General features: G+C 38.5%; 1 protein-coding gene across 4 annotated transcripts in view; it reads left to right on the top strand.

Annotated features, from left to right (window-relative positions):
- The window catches only part of jag2a (jagged canonical Notch ligand 2a), a 50,056-nt gene extending 24,843 nt beyond the window's left edge, over positions 1 to 25,213 (top strand). For 2 of the 4 annotated variants that reach the window (XM_081350391.1, XM_081350390.1), the window contains 17 exons: positions 11,457 to 11,570; positions 12,431 to 12,477; positions 12,944 to 13,117; positions 13,207 to 13,357; positions 14,589 to 14,753; positions 14,847 to 14,960; positions 17,446 to 17,559; positions 17,640 to 17,753; positions 17,833 to 17,949; positions 18,166 to 18,193; positions 18,465 to 18,550; positions 20,078 to 20,191; positions 20,986 to 21,101; positions 21,375 to 21,632; positions 21,750 to 21,881; positions 24,062 to 24,215; positions 24,591 to 25,213. In XM_081350391.1, coding sequence (XP_081206517.1) covers positions 11,457 to 11,570; positions 12,431 to 12,477; positions 12,944 to 13,117; positions 13,207 to 13,357; positions 14,589 to 14,753; positions 14,847 to 14,960; positions 17,446 to 17,559; positions 17,640 to 17,753; positions 17,833 to 17,949; positions 18,166 to 18,193; positions 18,465 to 18,550; positions 20,078 to 20,191; positions 20,986 to 21,101; positions 21,375 to 21,632; positions 21,750 to 21,881; positions 24,062 to 24,215; positions 24,591 to 25,057 — 2,465 coding nt within the window. In that variant the 3' untranslated portion in view covers positions 25,058 to 25,213. The remainder of the gene's footprint in view (positions 1 to 11,456; positions 11,571 to 12,430; positions 12,478 to 12,943; positions 13,118 to 13,206; positions 13,358 to 14,588; positions 14,754 to 14,846; positions 14,961 to 17,445; positions 17,560 to 17,639; positions 17,754 to 17,832; positions 17,950 to 18,165; positions 18,194 to 18,464; positions 18,551 to 20,077; positions 20,192 to 20,985; positions 21,102 to 21,374; positions 21,633 to 21,749; positions 21,882 to 24,061; positions 24,216 to 24,590) is intronic. The other 2 variants (XM_081350393.1, XM_081350392.1) reach the window with 1 other exon arrangement.
- The last annotated feature ends 633 nt before the right edge of the window (positions 25,214 to 25,846 follow it).

Here is a 25,846-nt window from a genome sequence, read left to right as displayed (position 1 = left end):
TTAACAACCTTGCATTAAAAACACATCTAAACATTTATAATTCTGAGATTTTTCAGCAGTACTTGGGTTTTACTTGAAATGGTCGGTAATATCAAAATTCATGTTAGGAAAAAAAGGTTTTAAGTAAAGGATTATTATTTAACAGTTTCATTATGTTACCTATTGTATAACCATTTAATCTTTCACATACTTTCTTATAGGAACAGAGTCTTTGCAATTGTAAATGACAACACCAGCAGTTAGTTAAAAACACTTATAATCAGCTAAATTAAAGAACAGAATGCAAAGTAACAATAAGTGTCCCCTCAGCAAAAGCTTCAGAAATTCTCAAAATTAACAACCTTGCATTAAAAACACATCTAAACATTTATAATTCTGAGATTTTTCAGCAGTACTTGGGTTTTACTTGAAATGGTCGGTAATATCAAATTTGAACAGTGTCAAGTAACTGAAGACAAAGACTGCAAATGTAACATGTTCCCTCCGATGTATGGTTTGAGACCAGTCTATAAATGATATCTCAGCAGTTTGTTTCTAAGTCCATGTATCTTGGCAGAACAGTGGTCAGTTTTAATCTTCATGATTACTTTCTGCAGGAATTCGAAGGAGTACCTCATACTGCGGGGATATTCAAGGTTAAGGCAGTAGATTGTGCCCATTAACAGAGCAAAGCCAGTGGGTATGTCTCTGAGATTATGGAGAACAATTGTCTCTTCTACCACCACAGCCACGTTGGAGACATCAAGAGGAAATGCATCATTCAGGACACCTTCGTGTCCAATCAGTAGTCCAACACGCATTCCCTTCATAATGACATCCAGGGTTTCACCATGAACCTTTAAACAAATGGACAGTATCAATCCTAATTCAAAAGGCATGTAATAGATTTGGTCTATAAAATTATAGAAATGGTGCAATAAAAGAATGACAATTGCACTAAGCCATATCATGATTTTACTTCATTTCAATATATGCTCTAAAAGGCTGGGATGACAGTCAAAACAAGCCACTGGAGAAGCACAAATTAGGCTAAAAGCCACTGTATGGGCAATTATTTATTATAAACAAAGACTAAAATGAAGCTAATTAATTATTTTTTTATTTTTTTAAAAATATATATCACAAAAACAAAATCATGACAGTTAAGAGAATCATTTTTTTCTCCATCCCTACTACTCTGCAATGAATTCAGTATCATAAGTGCGTTAACAATGTGTAAATATATTTTCTTACATCACACATCTTGATTATATCCGAAGTATCCTCTGTAAAGAAGTGTGGAAGACCAAGTAAGGCAGCTGTTCTTCTGTTCTGATTTGTGTCCTACGAACAATTGTAAACAAGACAGAGTGACTGGCATTATACAAATTAGAATCCATATGTTAGTAAATATTGATTAGGGTCAAATATCAATTTCAAAGATTATTAAAAAAGTAAACAGTTATTAATTAAAAAAGAACAAATAATTTAATAATAATGAAATAATCAGTGATTTTCAGGTAGGCCTATCAGTATTTTTTAGAAACCAAAATTGAATTAAGTAATAAAATGTAAAATAATTAGTTCATTGTTATTCATACCTCCTTATCAAGGCACTGCATAACACTGCTAAGGCTCAACCTCCTGCTTGAAGATACAGCTACTTTGTACAGCTCTAAAAGACTTGGCACCAAGGCATCTAGTCCATTTAAGAATGACTGCAGTAGATCGGTGGTGACTAGTCTATTGAACTCTCCACTTATCTGAAACAGACACATAAGACAGCAAAGATTGAGAGAGGGAAAAGAGCGACAGAGTAGTTAGGGACAGCACATACAGATGAAAATTATTTCACAGGCATATGTGAACCTCAAATTCATTTAAATCAGCCATGTCACTACCCATTTAAGGAAATACATAATTTCCTTGTAATTTATATTGCTGTGAATGTCTGAGTTGGCACTGGTTACCTGTCTCTCATTGAAGAGTGCAGGCCATCTGTCCCTGACTACAGAGATGAGCGGCTCGTCACCAATGATTTCCTTTCTTCGCTGAGAGAATGTTGCATTCATCAGTTCATCAAGAAGCTGCAGGTCTGGATCACACTTTTGGACCTCTAAAAGCATGGTCTTCCGATTCTCCTCTAAAGTGACTGCAGATTGTCCTTCAGGTAGATTTGGCAAATAGTGGATTTCTCCCTTCTTTGACTTCTTGACTGCCTTGCAGCTTGTCTGTCCAGGCTTTCTTTTATTTACAACAACTTCAGGGCATCCAGCTGCCATCAACTTCTGACGGTAATTGCCCATCTTGAATTTTAAACTGAACACCCAGCAGTACCATCCTTTGGCAGAACCTGGCTCTTGGAGACAAGGGTGCTTTGCTACAAGAGCTTTGGCTACACTTTCATACTGATCTTTACTAGGATATGGAGTGTATTTTGATATCATATCAGCTAGTTTGTCCAGTATTTCACTCTTAACACCCTTGGAGATAACAATGACTGTTCCATCTCTGGCATAGGAATCATTTGCTGCTCTCAGTTGAAGTTCAACATCATGGGAGAAGTCAGGAATTACAAAAGGATCAGGCCAATCCACTGATGAAGCATTAGCTGAACTCAAGCTTGCAGAATCTAATGTCGGGTGAGAAACTGAATCAGAAAATGTGAACAAAACTTTCAGTGTTGCTCGATCAGTTGGAAGATCTTTGATATCTGTCAAATTGCAGAGTTCATTTCCAAAATCTGGATCTTCAAACTGTAGAATGAAGTTTCCTTGCAAACCCAAACTGGTGCGTAGTGCTTCACATAATTTCTCAACGGACTCAGGCAAACTCTGTAGGGTAACACGCCTTATTTCTTGAGGTGACACAATAACTCTGAGAAGCATCTTGGAGGAATCAGCAGCTGTAACTAGATGACAATACAATAAAACAAAAGCAAAAGGTTGTAAAAGTATAGATAAAAGTAGGGATGGGCATTTTTAAAGAGTATTGTACTCAAATTAGTTTATTTAAATGACGTTTAATGAGAAATACTTTTTTTAATGCATCAAGTTATCCAATTCTGAACAAGCTTATGATGGTTAGTCAATTTCACATCAAGCTTACATTATATCTTCTTTTAGCTGATAACATTAAACAATATGTAATCAAAAACAAAAGAGCCAAAGTATTAAGCTCAAGCATAGTGAGTGGGGAAAAAAATGCTAATAAAGCAGACGTCGACATTTATCTTACAGAACGAACATATATACTCAAGTCGGTTATTGTGTTTATAGTTTCACGTTCAACAATATCCACATGCTCGGATGAGAAAACATGCTCCTCTGACAGACAAAAGCCATGAAATTGTACAATGAATAAAGAACAGCAATGACTGAATTAAACACATTGGGCCCTATCTTGCACCCAGCGCAATTGACTTTGTACACCGACGCATGTATCATTCCAATTTTGCACCCACGCAAAGCGCGCTTTTCCCTCCACAGAAGCACGTCGCTAAACTAGGGAATGAACTTGCGCTCCCTGCGCAGTTCAGCGCAAAAGAGGCGGCGTGTTCCGGCGCAAACGTTCCCTCATGCTATGGTTTATAAAACAATTGCGCCACTGGCCGAAAAAAAAAAAAAACAGTTTAAAGTCAGTGACGTATTGCGCATGTTATTCATGTGCTATTTTAAGGGCGCATGCTGGGCCATAATCAATCACTTTAATTCTCTCATCTACACACAGACGCAGCAGTTATTTTTGCAAATCATACATTACGATAGATAGATAGATAGAGTTTATTATAAAAGCATACATCTAGCTTACACATTTACCCAAATTATCATACGCCTGTTTCACCGAAGTTAATTTGGGTGCGTTTCTCCATCCCCAACGTCCCTGACGAGAGCGTTGCTCTCCACGGCTGTGAACCGCTCCTCGCGTGCGCCTGGCAAATAATAGGAATCCGCTTTAGAACAAGCGCGCCTGCTCTTAAAGGGAATGTGAGATGACGCTCTGATTGGTTTATTTCACGTTACGCCCAAACCACACCTATGAATAATGAAGCTACTTCAGACCAACACATTTTAGATTTGCGCCGGGCGCAAGAGTCATTTATCCCGCTGGTATAATAGCAACAGTGCCCGAGACCCGCCCACAAAGTTACTTGTGCTTTGCGCTTGACACTTGCGTTTCAGATCGTTAAAATAGGGCCCACTGTGTCATTGTATTAGGCCAGCAGTGAGTACACAAATAAAACAGTAAAAAATAAAAATATTTAAAAAAGTTCACCTTACCTTATTTTATCTTATCATGAATGTCCTTCATATAGCTTCCTGGCTGGCTCAGGAACACTCTGTAGGGTGACACGCCTTGAGGTGATAACTTCGAGGAGGAATCAACAGCATAACTGTGAAAAAATAAATAAAAACAGTAACAGATATCAGAAGCAGCAATATAAAGCCCATGAAATTGTACTCAAAGAACAGCATGGTCTGCATTAAATTTGTTGCGTAATTGCATTAGGCTTGGAGTAAGTAAACAAGTTAAACAGCAAGATTTTAAAGATTTATGTTTACTATACCTTATTGTAACATGAATGTCCTTGGAGTAATGAGCAGCTTTCCATCAACAAGGTATGCGACGAGGGGGATGTAGTCATTCAGCTCTTCAGGTTGGACAGCCACAGTTACTGCAGGGTCTTTTTTGGCGAGCTGGTAACACCTTAGATGTTCCAAGAAGCCAGCTGTGAACAGTTCAGTAATGAAAAGTATGCGACCATCCACTAAACAGATCTCGAGTACTTTCCCAAAATCTGGTAGTCCGCTTGTGTGCCCAACTGAGATCACCATTCCTTTGGAATATTTTGTCCCATTTAAATACACGGTGGATGTGAATGAAACAGTGTCCAGGCCTTTAAACTTGTCCCATATTGCCACCCTGATAGTAGCATCCAAGATGTCCACAGATACAACAGATACAGGACCAGTTTCAATGCTTGGTTTAAAAACACTTGGCATCTCCAGATAGTATGCCAACATTAGTTGATGTCTTGTGGCCAACGTATGCAGAACATTTTTGAAGTTGCCAGCATCACGGACCACCTTTTTAAAGAAAGAATGTTTTGCCTCAAATCTTAGCGTCCAAAATTCAATTAGGGGACCAAATTTTTGGATTAACATAGGATAATGTTCCAAATAATGATGTTTAGGACGCAATTTAGTACATGGGAAAACTTCTAAAAGCAACTGTCGATGGTCAGAGATTTTGGCTTGCAGGTAGCACAGAGTTTCAGTTGTGAATGAGGAGCTGGATAACAACTCAACAATGTCTTTTAATTCAAGAATTATATTCCACGTTTTTTCACCCTCTGGAATACAGTGGCCAACCAACAGTGGAAGAAATCTCAGAAGTGCCCAGTTCTCGTGTCCATTGCCACCGATAGTTTTGTTTTTTTGAAAGTTTTTTTGTATTGTCTGGGGTCTGTTAGTTTTGTCATAGAACTGAAAGGGGAATGTTTTTATTCTCTCATTAAGGTCATTCAATGTAAAATACTTCTTAGCAATCAGATCTGAGAGGCATATGCAGAGCTCCACGGGTACAATTCCTTCAAATGCATCGTGTAGAAAATCCGGTGGAAATCCTTTTGCAGCATGAAAGTGAGCCAGTCTGTTTAAAGGACAGTCTCTCTTTATACCATCAACACAAGAAAGATCACTTTGCTTTAGCACATTAATGGCTTCATCGAACAATCTTGGTGTTCTCAAGGTAAAAACCCCACTTCTGACATTATACTGCTGAAGATCTACACGATTTGCCGTACAAAATCTGCAAAACTTATCAACATTGAAAGACTCTTGAAATCCAGAAAGTGAGTGTGCACCCAAATTGTCTGCAGATACATACAAAACTGTCCCTTTGAGATTAGAGCCAAGACTCTGAACAAACACACCTTCTCTCTCAAGGAGCTCAAGATCCCTAATTAGAGGCTCTAGAACCTTGCTGTAACCATATTCTTTTATGTGTACAGTTTTGCACAACACAGCTAGATAAATTGATGATAATGTTGAGCGAAGTTGTATGGGTAAATTGGCAATCACCCAATATACCCCACAAATTTTGTGCTTTTTTTTTGAAGTACCTAACGGATTACAAATTTCAAAATCATCAATATATAGTCCAAGAGCTATACCCTTTTCTTCAGAGAGAATCTTGTTTTCTTTAAAATATTCTCCATCTCGAATTGAACCGTAATTACCTTCAAGTTGACTGGATCTTTCTAATGTCTGAAGTACCTCTTTTCGTTCCAAAAGTTTACTGAGCAAATCTAAAATAGGAACATAAACAAAAGTATGATTTTTTTCTTGTGCATTTAACACATACTCAACTGGTTCAATAACAGAAAAGTTATTTTTATAAAATGACTGTCTTTTGCGCTCCGTGCCAAGAGGCCCCTCCCTTGAGAGCAATCTGAGTGGGTTCAAAGTTTGTAATTCTTCAGTCAATGAAGTTACAACAGAGGGATCAACACTGCAATTGTTGTCTTTCAAAATGTTATCAATGACAGTCTTTATGTTTTGATGAGCAAAATCTCCAATGTCAAATAACTCATCAACTATTTCCTGTACTGCTGAATTAGATACATGTAAAAGTGTTTGCATGCGGAGAAATAGAGATCCCAACTGATTTTGGATGGCCTTGCCATTTTCAAGTCCAGATCCAGCCGCCTCAAATACAGACTCAGTTTCAAGTATATCTTCAGTGTCTGAAACAAAGTCGTCTTCAACAACAGGCACAGAAACAGCAAGCTCTGCCACAAGCTCTGGTCTGAAATTTTCTAAGGTGGAAGGCTTATGATAGAGACTTCTATGAGAAGTAAAAGTAGATAGCACACTAGACTTGAAAAAACAACCTGCAAATGGACAATTAACAAGTTCTCGGTTTCTCAAATGAATCTTCAGATGGATGAAATATTTGTAAATGTCACAAGACTCTGAGAATTTACATAAATCACAGGATAATTTGGTTAAAATCCTGTATCCTTTTTTATGTTCTTTTAAATGATTTTTAAGTTCGGCTTGGGTTTGAAAAGTTTTTAAACAGTCTTTATGAATACAGGTGAGGCCTGAACTCCTACGATGATGCCCATGAAACTCTTTGTAGTGCTGTAGTATTCTTCCCTGATGATTAGTAGAGAATGCACAAAACTTACATTTCCACTTCATTAAGGGAACATTCTTGAAATCTGTCAAGAGGAAGAAGAAGAAAATTAAGAAAAAATGTATTGCACGTTCTCAATGAAGGTCAGTGTAATACTTAAAATCTAATATACCCAGTTTTATATTACCCAGTATTATATAGATGGAAGGTAATATTTTAAGCACCTTTGCACTGCATTACTAATCTCTACGAAGATACAAATAAATCCAGTAACAGTTTAAAAATCAAGAGAGAGAGAGCAAGACAGTTTGAAGACGGTGAGAGGGCGCGCGCGAGGCCGGGGCTCTCTCTCTGGAGTCTCTGCTCGTTCTTTCAGTAATGCGCCTTTAGTAAGGTGCGCCTTTATTTCGGCTGTCACAAGCGCAGCAGTCAGTCATCTGTCACTTACCGATCAAAACAGGCCTTGGCGGGATTAAATTCGCTTTCGCGGCCGACCAAAAAAAATTAAATGCCTTATTAAAAACCTTATTTCATCATCTCTCTTATTAAGCCTTTTAAATTTCGCGTGATAATCAGCTCCCTGAAAACAGGTCGTGCCACAACCATTAGCAGCTATTTGCACTCGCTCCCGAATATATTTTTAGGTCGCACAGATTAAATTTCGGGAGCATATGCGACCAAATGGTCGCAATTTCGAGCCTTGTATTATGAATATATCATGGCATAGTTTTAACATGCTGAATGTCGTTAACTTACCGAACGCGACGCGCCGTTTGAATGCTGTAGCAAGTTATAGCAACGTTAGAGAATTATCGACAGCCGCAGCGGAGAGAAGACGAGTTTCCATGAACTTGAATTAAGCAATGTCAATATTCGTCTCTAACGCGCAAAAATGAACCTTCAGCTGGCATGATAAAAGTACTCGCGCACAAATTCAACAACCGAGAGGTGTACAGGTAGCTGCGAGCGAGCGCCTGCCATATTAATTTTCTAGGCCGGAAAAACCCTGCAGTATTTTCGGATTGTTTAATTCATATTAAGTCCTAACCTTACACTAGACATATAGGCCTAACCCCTCAAACACGATCATCACCATGTGATTTCCACTTAGATTGCCCAGAAATTAACTGTAAGCTGTGTAATGTTTATAAGTTAACTAACTTAGCTGGCAACGGACATTTGTTCAAAGGCAAACAATGATTTTCCGCTCCAGTAACGTTATAGCAGCTACGCGTTTACTACACACCCACCAACTAACAAAAAATACGGTATAAGCTGTGAACCAAAGTTATAAATTAAATTATTTTACCATTTGGTGTTCTGGTAAAAAGGTGAACTGGTGAGGGAAAACACCATGGTGTCATTAAATTCGCAGAGCACGGTCAATGTGCTGCTTACAAGAATTAAAACGTAATGTCCTTCATTATAATTACAAATTAAAAAGAAAAACTAACCTTCCACGGATATTTTGTGTTTTTCAGCACGAATTCACGTAATGGCTCCTGCTGGCAGCTGCGTCAACTCAAAATGGCGATAACTTCTCTCTGTGTTTCGCGGTATTGCTCTGTATCACCCCTCCCCCAACGTAACTTACAGCCACGAGTTAAATACGAAAAAATTACGATATAAGCACGAGTTAAAACAAAAAATACGGTATAAGCTATGAACCAAAGTTATAAATTAAATTATTTTACATTTGGTGTTCTGGTAAAAGGTGAACTGGTGAGGGAAAACACCATGGTGTCATTAAATTCGCAGAGAACGGTCAATGTGCTGCTTACAAGAATTAAAACGTAATGTCCTTCATTATAATTACAAATTAAAAAGAAAAACTTACCTTCCACGGATATTTTGTTTTTCAGCACGAATTCACGTAATGGCTCCTGCTGGCAGCTGCGTCAACTCAAAATGGCGATAACTTCTCTCTGTGTTTCGCGGTATTTGCTCTGTATCACCCCTCCCCCAACGTAACTTACAGCCACGAGTTAAATGAACTTTACAAGCCAGACAAAAATCACAGGTAGTCAACATAATGTATAACTTTAAGTTTAATTTTAGAAAACTTATACACTTGAGTTCAATTTCTACAACTTACCATTGCAATTTGAGTTAAAGACAAGGAGTAAGTTCATATAACTTAATGGGGCTCTCATGTTTTACAGTGCAGGGTTACCTGTGCAGGATTGAAGAGGGAGTCCGATTTCATCCAGGGCACAACATCGGTCCCATATAGCCACACAACTTTAATCTGTTCACTTAATACATACTGTACCCTCCTGTACACATTAAACCCATTTTCCCTGTTTCAGAGTAAAGCATGCAGTGCATTTCATTATTATAAATATCAAATACTATTTTTTTATAATACAGTTGTAATTACAACAGAAATATATTTCTATCTTTATTTTTTAGAGTTAAATTAGATAAAAAAATTGAATTACTACTAATAATAATACATTTATGTTATTATATATTATGTAATGTTGTTTTATTATTGTTTTATAAATTTTATGTATATTATTATGTTGTGTTGGTGGCCCTGTGTGTAGTGTATAGTGAAGCCAAAGACAAATTTCCACTTGTGGACAATAAAGGAACTATACTTAACTAAACGTATTATTATCGACATCAGAGAACCATGGATATACAAATATGTCATTAAATTAAATTTAAATTATTACCTTAAAATCTCAGCAGGTACTTCAAGTAAATATTTAACATCTAAGGGGGTAGGCTGACAATAAAGTTTGGGAACCCCTGTTTTAGGTCAGCTTTTTTCTTTTACTCCAAGGCTTCACCATTGTCCACAACAGTATTCAAAGGCCCCATGACTTTTTTAGTTGTTCATGATTTACTGATTAAAGATTTAAAGCCACACCGTGGACTTTGTGACCTAAAGAGTTGACGCATACGAGTTATTTTAAATGATTCCTCAGGCCAATATACAGCGTTTGACACTATTAATGCTCCGAGCGGGGCTGCCCTCTTGAAATACCGCCTATGTAAGTTTGGAGGAGACGGACCGTCGTTGAACAGGTCATGTGACCTGGAGAACGTATCGCTTTACGGCCGTCACGTGACCATAGGCTCTGATATACTGTCTTCTAGACTTTTGCGACAGTGCTGCGGCGCTTGTGGCCTCTAGGGGCGCTAGACGTGAAAGTTCCAGGTCTAGTGCCCCTAGCGCCCGCAAAAGTTCCGCGGTGTGGCTTTAAAAAAAAATATATATATATATTCACAATTTCTACTCTATAAAATATTTTAGAGCTTGTCATAACTAGGAAAATATAAATGTAATATTAAAATGCCCATGAAGTTATAAGATTTTATTTATTAACTTGACTTTTCCAGGTCTACAAATCACACATAAATACATTGTTGAGGGGGTTAATTAAAATTAGAAATATCTAGATTTGACTTGTTTTAGCTTATTTAATGGTAATGTCATGATGAGGTCTTCTGGTTGAACCTCCTTTTTCTCTTTCTATACTGTCATAACAACACACACAGGGGAATTTAAAGGGGTGGTATAATGCCCTTTTCACAAGATGTAAAATAAGTCTTTGATGTCCCCAGAGTTTGTATGTGAAGTTTTAGCTCAAAATACCCCACAGATATTTTAATAATAGCATGTTAAAGTTGTCACTTTTTGAGGGTGAGCAAACACGCACCGTTTTGTATCTGCTCCTTTAAATGCAAATGAGCTGCTGCTCCCGGCACAGAGGGCGGAGCTTCAACAGCTTGCACTCACACAGACATGCACTGAAAATATCAAAAACTTTTAGCCTTATGTTCAAACCGGATTCCGACAAAGATGGAGAGACTCAAGAAGAAGTGACAACATGTAGAGCAACAGGACATGTCTGAATGGTTAGTTGATGAATTTATGTAGCTTATGTGTAGTTATCTTCTAGTCATTGATTAGCATATTCTGATATTGATAATCTATAAATGGCGTTACCGGGGGCGGGGTTTATGCAAATTAGGTTAGTGATGTCACTAACTTTGGAGGAATGTCATGTAGTTCCTACCAGCCGTTTGTTGTAGTCCTTAAAAAGCAATTTCTTTAAAAGAAAATATCTCCCTTTGCTTTGAACTTTGAGCATTGTAACTTTGTAGATGTTGTTTATGCTCAAAAAAGTGAAATCATAATCAACCACCCCTTTAAATGAAAAGCTGTCAGCACAGAGGATGTGTATATATGCCACAGTGCATCATAAGAATCTGAGTTTGTTTACGGGGCTTAACACAACCGAGATCTTGTGCTTGGTGGTGGGGCTCGATCTTCCATGCTATCTCTAGCTCCCCTCATCCTCCTTTTCTTTCTCACACAGATGTGAATGAGTGTACGAGGAAACCTTGTCTAAACGCTTATGCTTGTAAAAATCTAATTGGTGGATATCATTGCAACTGCTACCCGGGCTGGGCGGGACCGAACTGTAATATCAGTCAGTATACAAACTCTATAAAGTCTATATCTCTCAAACTTTTCCCCCCTTTTTTGCAAAGCAGCAAACTTTTGCTCTTCTTCCTATTCTCTAACGCTGATTAAAGCTGCTTTGCTTTTTATTAAGCAGAAAAAACTGCTTTAAATGAATAGTGCACCCAAAAAAAAATACAATTCTGTTATAATTTGCTTATCCTAATGTTGATCCAAATCCATGAGAATGTTTCTCTTACACTATACAATAGCTTTGAATGGCAAATGGGCTGATATTTAAGCCAATTTAACTCAATATTTGCTGATTTTCACATACAGTGTAAATTGTTGTGACTGAATCATTGAGTCAATGAGGTTTGTGAACAAATATTTTAGACCAATTTTGTAAACTGGATCAAACAATTAATTTAACCGATCTTGTTCATAAATCATTTTGTAATTCAGACATTTTTCTGATGAACGTTCCAAGGAAAAGCACTTCAGTCTGCTCCAATTTGCTCTGATCATCACACAAGTTATCATAGAGCTATCAAAAACCACTATAATGATGCCTTTTGTTGTCTTTTTTGAAAGTTTTTTTTAATGCCATGTTAAAAAAGTGACCAGCACAGACTTTAAAATGTATGTATTCAACAGAAACAAGCCATGAGCACATTGTAAAGGAAGTGATGTATTTTCTGTCTTCAGTTATTCTGTATTTGTCTCTTAAAAGTTTTCTCCTAACTGTGCATGTGTTCTGTAATGCTGCCTGCTCTCGCATGTCTAACAGCTCTGAGTCATTTTAATCTCTTGTTTTCTTATTTTTCTTTGCTTTTACACATATTGGACCAGAATGTTATGTTGATTGTGTTAATGATTATTTCACAGATGTCAACAGCTGTTACGGTCAGTGTCAGAATGGAGGAACCTGTCAGGTGGGCATATTCTTGTTTTATTTGGCATTACTTTCTAGACATTCTGGGTTGAATCGGTTGCACAGCTTTTGTGCACTGTATATCGATACAAAAACCTGCATCTTTTTCATTAATCATGCACAATCTGGTTTATTTAGGCGCAATACTGTTTATTGTTCTTCTGTGGAACATAAAATAAGATATTCTGAGAAATGTATTTTTGGCCACACAATGGAAGCCAGTGGGCACCTAAACTTTTTAGTTTTAGTTCTAACATTCTTCAAAAAATCTTTTTTGTTCCGCAGAAGAAAGTAAGTCACTTTCTTTTTTCAGTTTTGGGTGAAACTTTTGGGATTATCCCTTTAAGAAAAAAAAATGCAATGACATTTATATCAGAGTAGATCTTAATATCTAAGTTTTACAAGCTTGCTTGGGCCTCTGCCCTGCACACCTGCGAATCATCTCCACCTTTGTGTGTATTTGTTAGGATGGTCGTCATGGTTATGTGTGCCAGTGCCAGCCGGGATTCATGGGAAGACACTGTGAAGTGCAGCAGAGCAGGTGTGCAAGCTCCCCATGTCAAAATGATGCACGGTGCCGTTCGCTAGCCATGGGCTATGAGTGTGAGTGTCTGTACGGATACACTGGAACCAACTGTGAGGTGAGGTCAATAATTCCATGTGCACACAAAAAACGTTTTCTCTTTCTCAATCACTAATTGCCTCTCTCATTCTCTCACTCTCTCTGTAGGTGCAGGTGGATCTATGCACTCCAAACCCGTGTCAGAATAAAGCCCAGTGTCGCTCTTTACAGGGAGATTTTTACTGCGCCTGCACAGATGAATATGAGGGGAAAACATGCAGTCAGCTACGAGACCACTGCAAGACCAGCACCTGCCAAGGTAGACAAATTACCTCACTGAAGGTCTGATCAAATTTATGTTATGATGTGTTCCTGTACCTCAAGTAGTAGAGCATGGTGCTGGCAACAACAAGATTATATTTAAGAATTATTCTTTTATTTTACTTTATATGATCTCTTTCAAAGATCCTGTTATTACACACAAACATTAATGACAATCTTTGTTTAAAGGGGTCATATAATGCCATTTTTGTACAAGCTAATATGATTCTTTTGGGTCTAAATTAAAAGTTTGTAATATACTTTAATTAAAAATTCTCATTAGTATTGTAAGAAAACACTCATTTTACCTGGTCAAAAACAGCTCTGTTTTCAGCACGCCGTTTCAGTGCATGTGTCTTTAAATGATAATGAACTTTGCTCACCCCGCCCCTCTGTTCTGTGCATACACCGTTTGTAACACAATAACCATAACGCGTTGTTCATTATAAACGTGGGATTATGAATTATATTGAGAACGTCGTACATAGAAAACATGCCGTAATGTACCCTGAGTGTAAACAGCCGCATTCATCGTGAAGCAAGCGATTTGCAAAGATTAATATAAAAATTAATATAAAGGTTAATAAAACCTCACACTCACTTCACTTCTTCTGGAGGTGCAGCAGGAACACGAATAGTTGGTGCCGATCCTTTTTTCAGGAGCAGCTTCTTAGCAAAACCAGCTTTATAACGTTACTGACCCTCGTTTGTAAAGCAGTCTGGTGTGTGAAATGATTCGCGCAAACATGAAAGCATTGACGTTGATCGTGGGGAATATTCCCTTCGAAAACAAACTCAGCCACTGCGTCTTCAACGGTTCGGATTAAGGAACATCAAAATGACTGCTGTGTTCCTTATTGCACCCAAGAACAGAACACCACAATCGCTTAGACGCCATTCTGCTCATAGACAGTGCTCCAGCGTATCAACAATGACCGTGCCGGTCCGCGTGGACTATGATTGACAGCTCAGGTCTGTGTTGAAACGCTGCTGTCAATCAACAATTGTGGGAGGGGCGTCCGACCGTGTGACGTCACAAGATCGAACGGCTTGATTTGAGATGGGGGAAAACATATAAGGAGATTAAAAAAAAAAACACTGGATTGATTTTTATCATTTTATGATGGTTGTGTACAGGCACTGCCAACACACATTTCAGTACAATCAACTTGTAAAAGTGCATGTACCATTATATGACCCCTTTAATCTTGTTTTGCTTTTCCTATTAGTGATTGACAGCTGTACTATTGCCGTGACGACCAATGGCACAGCAAAAGCGGTACGGCACATTTTATCGAATGTGTGTGGTCCGCATGGGCGCTGCATCAGCCAGTCAGAAGGAAACTTCACCTGTGCCTGCCAACCAGGATTCACTGGCACTTACTGTCATGAGAGTGAGTAATATTACACACATCCACATACACACATTATTATTAAACCTTCAATATAAACATACAAGCAACATTCTTTTCTGCTTTCTCTCTCAGATATAAATGACTGTGAATCATCACCTTGTCACAGCGGAGGAACATGCATTGATGACATCGACTCCTTCCGCTGTGTCTGTCCTGATGGCTTTGATGGTCAAGTCTGTGAGCTGGGTAAAAATATCAGCTCTATATAACTATTGTCTCTTACATTAGTGGAGTAGTGTAGCAGTCCTATGAGAGAGAGAGATTTATTGATTGATTTAGATAGTCATTTGAACACTGCCATTTAAAAGTTTGTGGTCAAAAGATTAAAATAATAATAATAATAATACTTTTAATCAGCAAGGACACATTTCTATTAATTTCTATTAAATTTCCTATTCATTCAATTAAAAAAATTCTTCACAAATATATCAGGGTTTCCACAAAAATATTAAGTTGCACAACTGTTTTCAACACTGAAAATAATAAGAAATGTTTCAACATATTAGAATGATTTCTGACTGAGGAATTGTGTGACAGGTAAATTCAGCTTTGCCATCACAGGGATAAATTACATAAAACATTTTTTTGTAAAATTATATATTTATTAAAAAAACACTTTTAAGATGGCAATTATTCTCGTTATAACTATGTTTTATGCAACAAAAAATCTGTGGCAGCTTATTTTAGTGTGGCAAAATTTAAAAAAGAATATTGTAATAAAGCGCATTTTGAAGGAGTGGAGAAACAAAACAGTCTTTAATAAATCCAAAATAGAAAACTCAGGAGATTGCTGAAGAATAACTTAACAAAACCACATTAACATTAACGATACTGGTCAAAGAACTGAACAAAACACGGGTTAAATACATAGGGAATGTAATCAAGGATAGAACGGAACAGGTGTGGTAACTGATAAACAACCAGGGAAACTAACTAAAGAACTAAGGCAAACAGGAACAGATCAAACAGAGTGAAAACAAAACCAAAACAGAACATAACAGAATATACACACAACAGTATGCGCCCCAAGAGGCAGGAGAAACCAGGGTGGCGATGATGGTGCAGGAGCCAGACGGGGACCCAGAGCACAGCCAGGAAGAAGGCCCATGGCAGAGTCGAGGGAGGGAGGAGCCATGGTGGTAATTGGGCTGTCGACACCAGGGGGACGACTGATGGAAATGTAGCCGATGGTGGTGGAGCCCAAGGCGAAGACGGAGAGCAGATGGAACCAAACGACACGGATAGCTTAGGCGACCAAGGCGGAACCGTAGCGACGTGCGTTCGAGGTGGAGCCAGGGTGACAGAGGACTGAGGCGGAGCTGTTGGGACTGAGGACCAAGGCGAAGCCGGAGGGAAGGTGGAGCCCGACAGCTCCGAAGGGGTGGAGGGACGAAAGCATAGCTGAAGGCCCGTAAGTCTGTGGCACAGGCTGGGTGACGTCTAACCAAGGTGTAGCCGGAGGGATGAAGGAGCCATCTGGTGGAGCCGAGGGAGGGAGGAGCCATCTGGTGGAGCCGAGGGAGGGAGGAGCCAAGGTGGAGCCGACAGGTCGACAGGCTGAGGTGGAGTGACGGGAATGACAGTTGGAGGTGAAGCTAGGGAATCCTCTTGACTGGGTGGAGCTGGAAACCGGAAGACCCTAGGCAAATTCACACAATAGAGTGGTATCAGAGGAGGAGTCGTGGGGCTGAAGGGAACCAGCAGAGGCGTGGCCAAGGAACTGGCTGATTTTGGAAGAGGAGACGGGAGTGAGAGGCTTGGTGGGAACTCTGGAGACAGAGGAGATTTCGAGCTGGGCGGGACCAGCAGAGACACAGGAGACTTGGAGCTGACCGTTACCTGCTGGGATGGGAGAGTTAGGGAAATATCCTCTTCCAAATCATCAAAATGATATGCAAAGGCCAGCTGCGTGTGGGCGGTGCTTTCCTCCATGCCCTCTTTCTCCACAAGCAGTCCCACGGTGATGCACAGTGTTCCAATTTTCACTAGTACCCACTCCACAAAAGCGGTGGAATCCTCTCGAGGACCGATCCCTGGGAGGTGTGCCTTGGACTAACCGGAGCACTCACTCTGCATTTTTGACATCATCAGCCTCAGCGAGCAGTCTGGATAGTGTGTTAGGCACGCCAAAATGTGTGATCCTCCAGAGAACGGTCGTTCTGCTCCATAGTAGTTGCATGGCAGGTAGGTCTAGTTGTGAGGGGAGAGGAAAAAAAGAAAGAAAAATGCCGCAAAAATCTGTCCAAGGTCCGGTATTCAGTCATGTTTGGGTGTAATAAAGTGCACGTAGGAGTGGAGAAACAAAACAGTCTTTAATAAATCCAAATCAGAAAACTCAGGAGATCACAAGAGAATAGCTTAACACAACCACATTAACGATACCAGACAAAGACCTGAACAAAACACAGGGCTTAAATACATGGGTATACAAACGGAACAGGTGTGGGACTAAACAGAACTAAGGAAAACAGGAACAGAGCAAACAGAATGAAAACGAAACCATAAGGGAACATAACAAAATATACAGTACACATTACAGTCTTCTATCCAGGTTGTTTGTTTTTGTAGTGAGATTTGGCAATATTGATCAGAGTCCTCTTGAATTTAACATTATTTATAATGTTCTATATGTAATCTTATATATCTTACATCTTATAATGTTCTCCTTTAGAGGTGAATGAGTGTAGCGGTGACCCTTGTCTAAATGGAGGTTTTTGTATCGATCTGTTGAATGATTTCTACTGTCGCTGCACTGACAACTGGAAAGGAAAGACGTGTAACTCACGTAAGTGAATGTATAGATGTGTTTTCATTTTAGGCATCTAACTGTCCGTGCCTGCACTCAAAGTGGACTTGTTGTTACAGGAGACAATCAGTGTGATTCCAGTACATGTGCTAATGGAGGAACCTGCCACGATCATGGAGACTCATTCCGATGTGTGTGTCCTTCCGGTTGGGGTGGCAGTACCTGTAACACGGGTGAGATAGAAACCAAAACACCTCCATGCTGAACTAATTTAGTCTGTATCTTTCTCACTATCTCTCTCTTTCCTTTTAGCCATGAACAGCTCGTGTGAATCTGGTCCGTGTCTAAATGGCGGGACTTGCATTGGAGGGGGCAGCGTCTTCACTTGCGTCTGTAAGGAAGGATGGACGGGGCCTATCTGTGCTCAGGGTAAGACACTTATCTGTTTACCTCTAGCTTACTCTCTTTTCCAAAAATATCAGCTAACTAAAACCTTGAGCATGTTTAATTGTGATTTACTCCCACATGTATAGCTGTGATTGGGCTTTAGGTGTGCTGGCAGGCTGTGATTTGCCCTGACAGGTCTAGTTTTGATATATCCTCTGGTAGTTCTGCCTTCATGAGATGTTTTCATTCTGTTTTCAGATGTTGATGACTGCAACCCTCATCCCTGGTAAGTGATGCAATAGATAAAGTAAGTGAAGAAAAGTACAGAAAGGAGAGCAAAAAAACATAACAATCACTCACGCAAACAACTGAGCTTGTCATTCACAAAACTTTGGCAGAACTTAGTGAGTCTCTTAGGGAGATAGAATATAAATGTCTAAACGCCTGAGGGCCTACTAGTTAATGCATCTGTGCATCTTTATCTTGGTAAGCTTGTCAGTTAAGATCAAGTATGTTTTACTCAGATGCCATCTCTCTGTCCCTCTCTCTCTGTGCAGTTATAATGGGGGACAGTGTGTGGACGGGGTCAACTGGTTTCGTTGTGAGTGCGCACCTGGATTTGCAGGGCCTGACTGTCGCATAAGTGAGTGAATACATCTGCACATACTGTATCTGTAAACAGGATTCAATGATACAGCAAGAACTATGAATATTCATGACAGGAAAAAAAATCCTTAAAGTGTTTTATTGTTAAAAATGTAAGATAAAGTACTTACTATCAAATTATTTTACTATTTAAATTAATAAACAGATATAAAAATATTAAATATTAGTTTACAAGTGGAATGTTTAAAATAAAGTATATCTCCTTATGCTCTGAAATACGTAAATATTTGCATGTATAAAATATTTTGCAGTAAACTTAAAATATATAATAAATAATATTTTTATATTTTACCATTGTTTTTAATTTGATTGTCATTCACAATACTTCATGGGATCGCAGTTCTTTCCGTCAAGTACACAGTTGGTCCGTGTGGGCCTAGAAAGGTTTTTCTTCTCTATAGCCATGGGTTACCTATATGTGCCAGAGAAATATTAGCTGATTATTTCAGAAATATTAATGTAGGCTACCTCGCATCTGCACTTACATTACCCATCAGCCTACTTTGGCACACTGCTAGTTTTATTTAGTTTTCCAACTATCAAAATCTGTCTGGCAAAGCTGTGTGACCCACTGGACAGCACGGAGCGTATCCTAGCACTCCTAATTAGGGGTAATGTTAAATAGCAATTATATATGATACAGGTCCAGGAAGTGCTCTCTCAGCTGCGGGAAGATATCCAAACCCTGAAATGACACCTTCAACAATAAAGCCAGAGAACAGAAGAGTATTTTATATGTATCCTCATCTAGCAGTATCAGAAATTAACTTTCCTATTATGGGGCAAATTCGCCCCCTCAATTGTTCTTTTTTCAGGGGCATATTTTACCTTTACAAGGGCAATTATTCTAAGCTTTGCATTTCTAAATGCATTTGTCATCTTTATGCTAAATTCTTAAATTTAATTCAATTAGAATAATAAGACAATAAGCTGTTAACTATCAAATTAAATCAGAATCAATCAACAAAAAAGTATTGAATTCCCAAAGTGGTATTTAGATGTATTTACAAACTGTTTAATGCTGTGGCTTTAATTTGCAATAGCATTAATTAATTTGATTTCAGCTTCATCCCTTGTTCAAAACTCAGCGTGCTGTCTAAAATAAAAGTTATGACTGCTGTATGATGAGCCGTTTTCTCATTTTTCTACTTTTAATATTAAATCGAAAAACTAATGAACCAGGTAAATGTACACAGACCACAGTCTTGTAACTTTGTATTTTTTCAAATACTTTTTATAATAATAATATTCGAAAATATTTCCGTAACCAACACCGCTTCAAAAGTGAGCGTACACTAATGCGCTCTGTTCCATTTAGTGGTGCAAAAATCACACACTTAACCATTAAAACTTTAAATGGAAATTAAAATCTATTTTCTAAATGAAAAAAAAAAATAATTCACTCGGACGTATGTCACAGTACGGAAGAAAAGATCTGTCACTACTTTCGTTACATTGCGACTTTAACACACTCTCTGTACTTCTGTCTCTCACTCGATCTCAGACATAGATGAGTGTCAGTCCTCTCCCTGTTCGTATGGAGCCACATGTGTGGACGAGATTAATGGATATCGCTGTCTGTGCCCAGTAGGACGAGCTGGACCGCGCTGCCAGGAGTGTGAGTTCCCACTGACAGACCACCCTACTTGTTTGCATTATGAGAAATGAAGTGTTGAAAATCTTTGCTGTCTACTCATGCTGTGTGAACACACCTTAACTTGAGCCAAACAAAACTGGACCAGACTAAATTGCCTGTTTCAACAAAGTTCAACAAGAGTCTGTGGTAGTACTGCAAGTACGGCTCCATCAGTGTTTGTGGGGAAAAAAATGAAATATGTGTTCAACAAAAACACATTGATACGTCACTGATACATTCAGCGAAATGTTTCACTGTCCCTCCCACATTAAGAAAATGTTATGATTATTAATTAATTAATTAAAATCACTCAATTATGTACAATATATAACAGAGGTCTACGGCTCCATTTATTTGTTCAAAAATACAGAGTTATTTAAAATGTTAACTGTTTTCTATTTTAATATATTTTTATTCCTGTGATGGCAAAGCTGAATTTTCAGCATCATTATTCCAGACTTCAGTGTCACATGATCCTTAGAAATTATTCTAATATGCTGATTTCCTGCTCAATAAACACATATTATTATCAATATTTAAAAGTTGTGCTGTTTAATATTTTTGTGGAAACCATTATACAATTTACCAGGAATTTTTGATTCATCGAAACCTTATAAATGTATTTTACTGTCAAGTTAATGCATCCCTACTGAATAAAAGTATTAATTTTAGAAAAAAACAATTACTGACCCCAAACTTTTGAACAGTACTGCAACTTTGAAGATCTGATCTCTCTTTCTTTCTCTGTGTTCCTCTCCATCTCTTGTCATCTGTAGTCATTGGTGTTGGAAAGGCATGCGATCGCTCAGGGTTGCAGCTTCTTCACGGTGACCGTTGGGAGGATGGGTGCAACAGCTGTCAGTGCATGAACGGAAACATCAAATGCACTAAAGTGAGTCCTATGATCTACCTCAGACTGTGCTACTGTGCCAACCTAATCTTACAGTCCAATTGTAGTCACATTCAGTGTAAAATGTTATTGTTGGAAGGAGTTAAAAAGGTTCAAATGCATCTCACAAACTTAAAATATCAGTCTCACCAACATCATTTTTTTTTGCATAAAGAAAATGACGCCTCCATGTAGCTCCATGAATTATTTTATTCATTATTTATTTTTATCTATGTATAGATTCTTCATTAAGTTTTTTTTTTATTGTGACCGCAGGTGCGTTGTGGTCATAAGCCCTGCATGTTGCAGTCAGACTCTGGTGAGCCACAGCGCCCCCTGTGTCCACTAGGACAGGAGTGTGTAGCGCATCATTTCCTGTCTTGCCTTCGTCCACCCTGCAGTCAGCTGGGAATATGCTCCACCTCTGAACGTCTACTACAGCCCATCAGCACTCAGTGCCTACCCAACAACGGCTACCGAGATGATAACTGTGCTCATGTTACGCTTGTATTTGACTCTGACAGTGTCCCGCAGGTAAGAGGTTTTCATTTAGTAAATGCTGAAAGTATTGAAAGACACACACATCTTATTAACTCACATAAACATGATTTCCAACCAAAACACCAACATGTTCGTGGGGTTGTTTAACAGGGCACAACTGCTGAAGGTGTTTGCACAGAGCTAACGTATCTGCCAATCACACGAACCCTGGCCAAAGACCACACCCTTTCCATTCTTTGTGACCAATCACCGTCCAGCCATAATGCCGTGGAGGTTGCTATGGTGAGCTCACTCTCTTCAACCATCAGTCTTTAATCCTATGAAATGACCTCATCGGGTGTAAACAAGCCCGGTACCCATGTTCAATCTCAGAGCTGCTAAGAAAAAAAGCAACTCGTCTTGAAGTATAACATAAAAACACTGGTAACAAGCTAAGGAAAAATGTTAACAATGAAGATTTTAGTGACATTTTAGTTTTCACATGACAATAAATAGATAATGCACTTTACTGTATCTTTTGCACTTTAACTGATGTTTTCTGATCTGTTTTTTTTGACTTGTGTGCCACAGAAAAAAGTCTAAATGAGTAGTATGTCGCAAGTCTGATCTCTATTCTTAAACAACACAAAATGCATTCAAACTAAATAGTAAAAGTTTTTTATGATCAATTAGCATCTGCTATTAATGGACACGCCTCCAACTTGGAAAGTTGGGCCTGCTTAAGTTTCCTTCTGCTAAACACAACTGTGGTTACATTTATGTGGACTCGTCTCGTATAAGCAATCACTCTGACATTTCTTGCATAAAACAGTGTGTATGAACACACTGAAATTTTCATCCTGTAACACGTTCTTCCTGAAACCATAACATCTGTTTTCCTTCACTTTGGAGTGTTTATTTCTCTCTTTCCATCTCGTTTCTGCTTTAAAACATTTCCCTGCCTGTCTTCCAGTTTGCATTCCTTCAAAAAATGCACTTTAAATCAGTCAAATGGCTTCAAAAGAGTGCTTGTAAAAAAATTAAATCAAGACTTTATCTAAATGTTTGTTTCACAGCAAAAAGAAAAAGAAAATCGAGCTTTTCATCTTTAACATACCTCACCTGTCCTGCTCTACACCCTCTCATCTTTCTCTCTCTCTCTGTTTCTCCTTCACTCGCTCTGAGACCATTGCTGTAGTAATCTTGGGGAAAGGTCTGGTCCTCTACTTTAAGCCCTTAATGGCCAGAATCTTAGTTCTACTCTTTCTGTGATGTTGTAATGCTCTCAAGATTTATGTTGTAACATTGAAAGATTTCCGGAAAAGGAGCGGTAACCTTTTATGGTTTGAGCTCTCATAAGACTTTGCTTTGTGCTGATGTTTTAAACTCAGCACTGGGACGTCCCCTGTTGAATCCAGTGTGGTTATACTCTGACTATTACCACAGAACAATTACATGTGGCTGGTCATGAAATTTAAGGGAAAGGTGAATAACTTGCTCAGTCAGGTCTTACTTCTTTCATTTCTGATTATTCAATTATTTCATTTCAATTATTTTTACTCTAAATTCCTCTTAGCAATCACTCTGACATAACTTGAAGGCAAACAGTAGGCTACATAATTTATGCTTTCTTCCTTAGTCATTCCAACATGTCCCCATCATTCCTCCTCTTTTCTCTGACTCTACTTTTTCTAGTTATTCAGTTTAAATTTTAGAGTGCTTTCTTATGAAAACCAAAGAGGATAAAAAAAATAGTATTACTTTGTTTATATCCTGGTTCAAATTAGATTTTCCCTTAGTAGTTATCCTAATAGGATAAGGAATTTTTGGTAACACTTTATTTTACAGTGTCATTGTTACATATGTTACATCTACTTACCATAGTAATAACAGTAAATTATGCATAATTACATGCAACTAACCCTCAACCAAATCCTAATCCTACCCTAACCCTATAGTAAGTACATGTAGTTGATTCATTTTACTCAGTACTTAAATATATAATTACACTGTAACAATGACACCTTAAAATAAAGTGTTACCGAATTTTTTGTTGCGTGTTACATAATCCTATGTGTGTTTTATCAGTTTAATTTGCGGTTGAACATTTTCCTGGATGTCGCAATCTGTATTCTGTGATTGCCTGTTTCAATAGTAAGGTTGTGTCTGCTAAATCTGTACCTTAACTATGTGGCTCTAGTTGTTGTTTTCTTTTATGTGACAATGTAACTATACATTTGTGTACTGTCTTTTTAGGGCCAAATAGCATTACATTGACTGTTGTTGTTTTTGAGTTTCCCAACAAGTGATCTAATTATGTTTAATTAGTGTTGTAATATGGTTCGGTCTAATTAGTTTGACAGTGCTGTTCTGTTCCAAAATGGGTCTCTAAGTAAAACATCAGGACTAAAGCTGAGAGAAACGACTTGAGTCTGCACATTTTCATTTGCTCTTTTTCATTCTCTCTCTTTTGTTTTCCTCAGTCATATGAGCAAAACAGCTTTGTTGAGGGACGAGCTCATATACAGGATGTTGTCCGCTCCATCATTGATGTTCTGTCCAAACTTCACAACAGCACGTTACTGTTGGCTGTGAGAGAGGTCAGAGTTGACACTCAGGACCCGCGTCCCCAAGCTGGTGAGTGAGATCCCTTCTCTTTTCACATGCTCATCCTTTATCACTCATTCAATCCTTTTTCTTATGTTGCCATTCAAAATTTTAGGGTCAGTATGCTTTTTTTATTCAGCAATGATGCATTAAATTAATCAAATGTGACAAAGACATTTACAATGTTACAAAAGACAATGTTTTCAACATTGATAATAAGAAATGTTTCCTGAGCAGCAAATCAGCATTTCTGCAGGATCATGTGACACTAAAAACTAGAGTAACGATGCTGAAAATGCAGCTTTGGCATCACAGGAATAAATGACATTTTAAATGGGAATAATATTTAATATTTTTTACTGTATTTGTTGATCAAATAAATGATTTTTGTCTCTCTCGCTACAGGTTACCTCATCCCGTTGCTGTGTGTGTTGTTTGTGGTATTATGGATCTCATGTGTCATCGTGTGCGTGTGGTGGTTCCGGAGACGCAGGAAAGCGAGACAAAGAGAGGACACGCAGATGGAGGAAAGCATCAACAACCAGCGCGGGACACTACTCAGCGCTCGCACACCTCACAGAGACAACACGGACCCGCTGCAGGAGAACAAGAACCTGCTTTACCCTCTGGATCGGGTTGGAGACGGAGCTGAGCGAGAGGAAGAGGAGGAAGAGGGAGATGAAGAGAGCGACAGAGGGGTAGTTCTGCACAAGTGCTCATCTCTCGCGTGCTCTAGAGGGGACGCAGTGTACACTATTCACACTACAGCCCAAAGTCAGCCACACAGGACACACTACAGCAGCAAAGACAACCGCTGCAAGAACAATGTGAACGAGAGCTTAAGCGAGCACATGAAAGATCACTATGTATGAAAAAGCCAGACAAACTGGAAAAACATAAGTATTTTTTTCACTCACTGATCTGAAAGCATCTGGGCTGGTGTGATTGGTGTTTTTCATCCTTTTTATCATCGTGCAGTCAAATGAAACAGGGATTTGTGTCACATAAATGCAGCAAATCAGACTTTCAAAGAATGGTTTTCAAAATCCTTTTCTTTTGTTTACACTTGCACTCACTTTCCTTAAAAAGAAGGACATTTTTACACAAGGCTGAACTTTGAGATTATGTCTGTGCACTGTGGCGAGACCTTTGACCCTTGAGGCAGCTTTAAAGTGTTTTTGATTATGTCCAGACCTGCCCAAAGTCAAGTGCTAGGAGCCGTTAAATCTTCCAGAGGTATATATATATATATATATTTAAGTGCCTCATTGAACCTTCAAGACCGTTCTTACACCTTTTATATACATTTTTAATGATGATACTCAGATGTTGGTTCTTATTGTGTTTTTTTTTTTTTTTACAAATGCTACATACACACTTAAAGCCAGGGTTAGTTCACCCAAAAAAAGGTCACCATTTAGTCACCTGTGTGTCACTCTAAACCCATATGACCTTCTTTCTTCTGTTTAATACAAAAATTAACATGAGTGTATTAAGTTGCTCAGGAACTTTCAAGCTTCAAAAGGGCCGCAGAAACAACATAAAATTATCGTCAAAGTATCATAAAATACATTTGTATGGTATTTTCCAAGTCTCTTGGTGCTATTTTTGGTCTATTCGTCACACAAAAATGGCGAAAAAACAAAATGGAAAAAGGTCAT

The sequence above is a fragment of the Scardinius erythrophthalmus genome, assembly GCF_964197995.2.
Source record: "Scardinius erythrophthalmus genome assembly, chromosome: 21".
NCBI lineage: Eukaryota > Metazoa > Chordata > Actinopteri > Cypriniformes > Leuciscidae > Scardinius > Scardinius erythrophthalmus.
The sequence above is the reverse complement of the archived record's forward strand: the minus strand, read 5'-3'. Positions and strand labels throughout refer to the sequence as shown.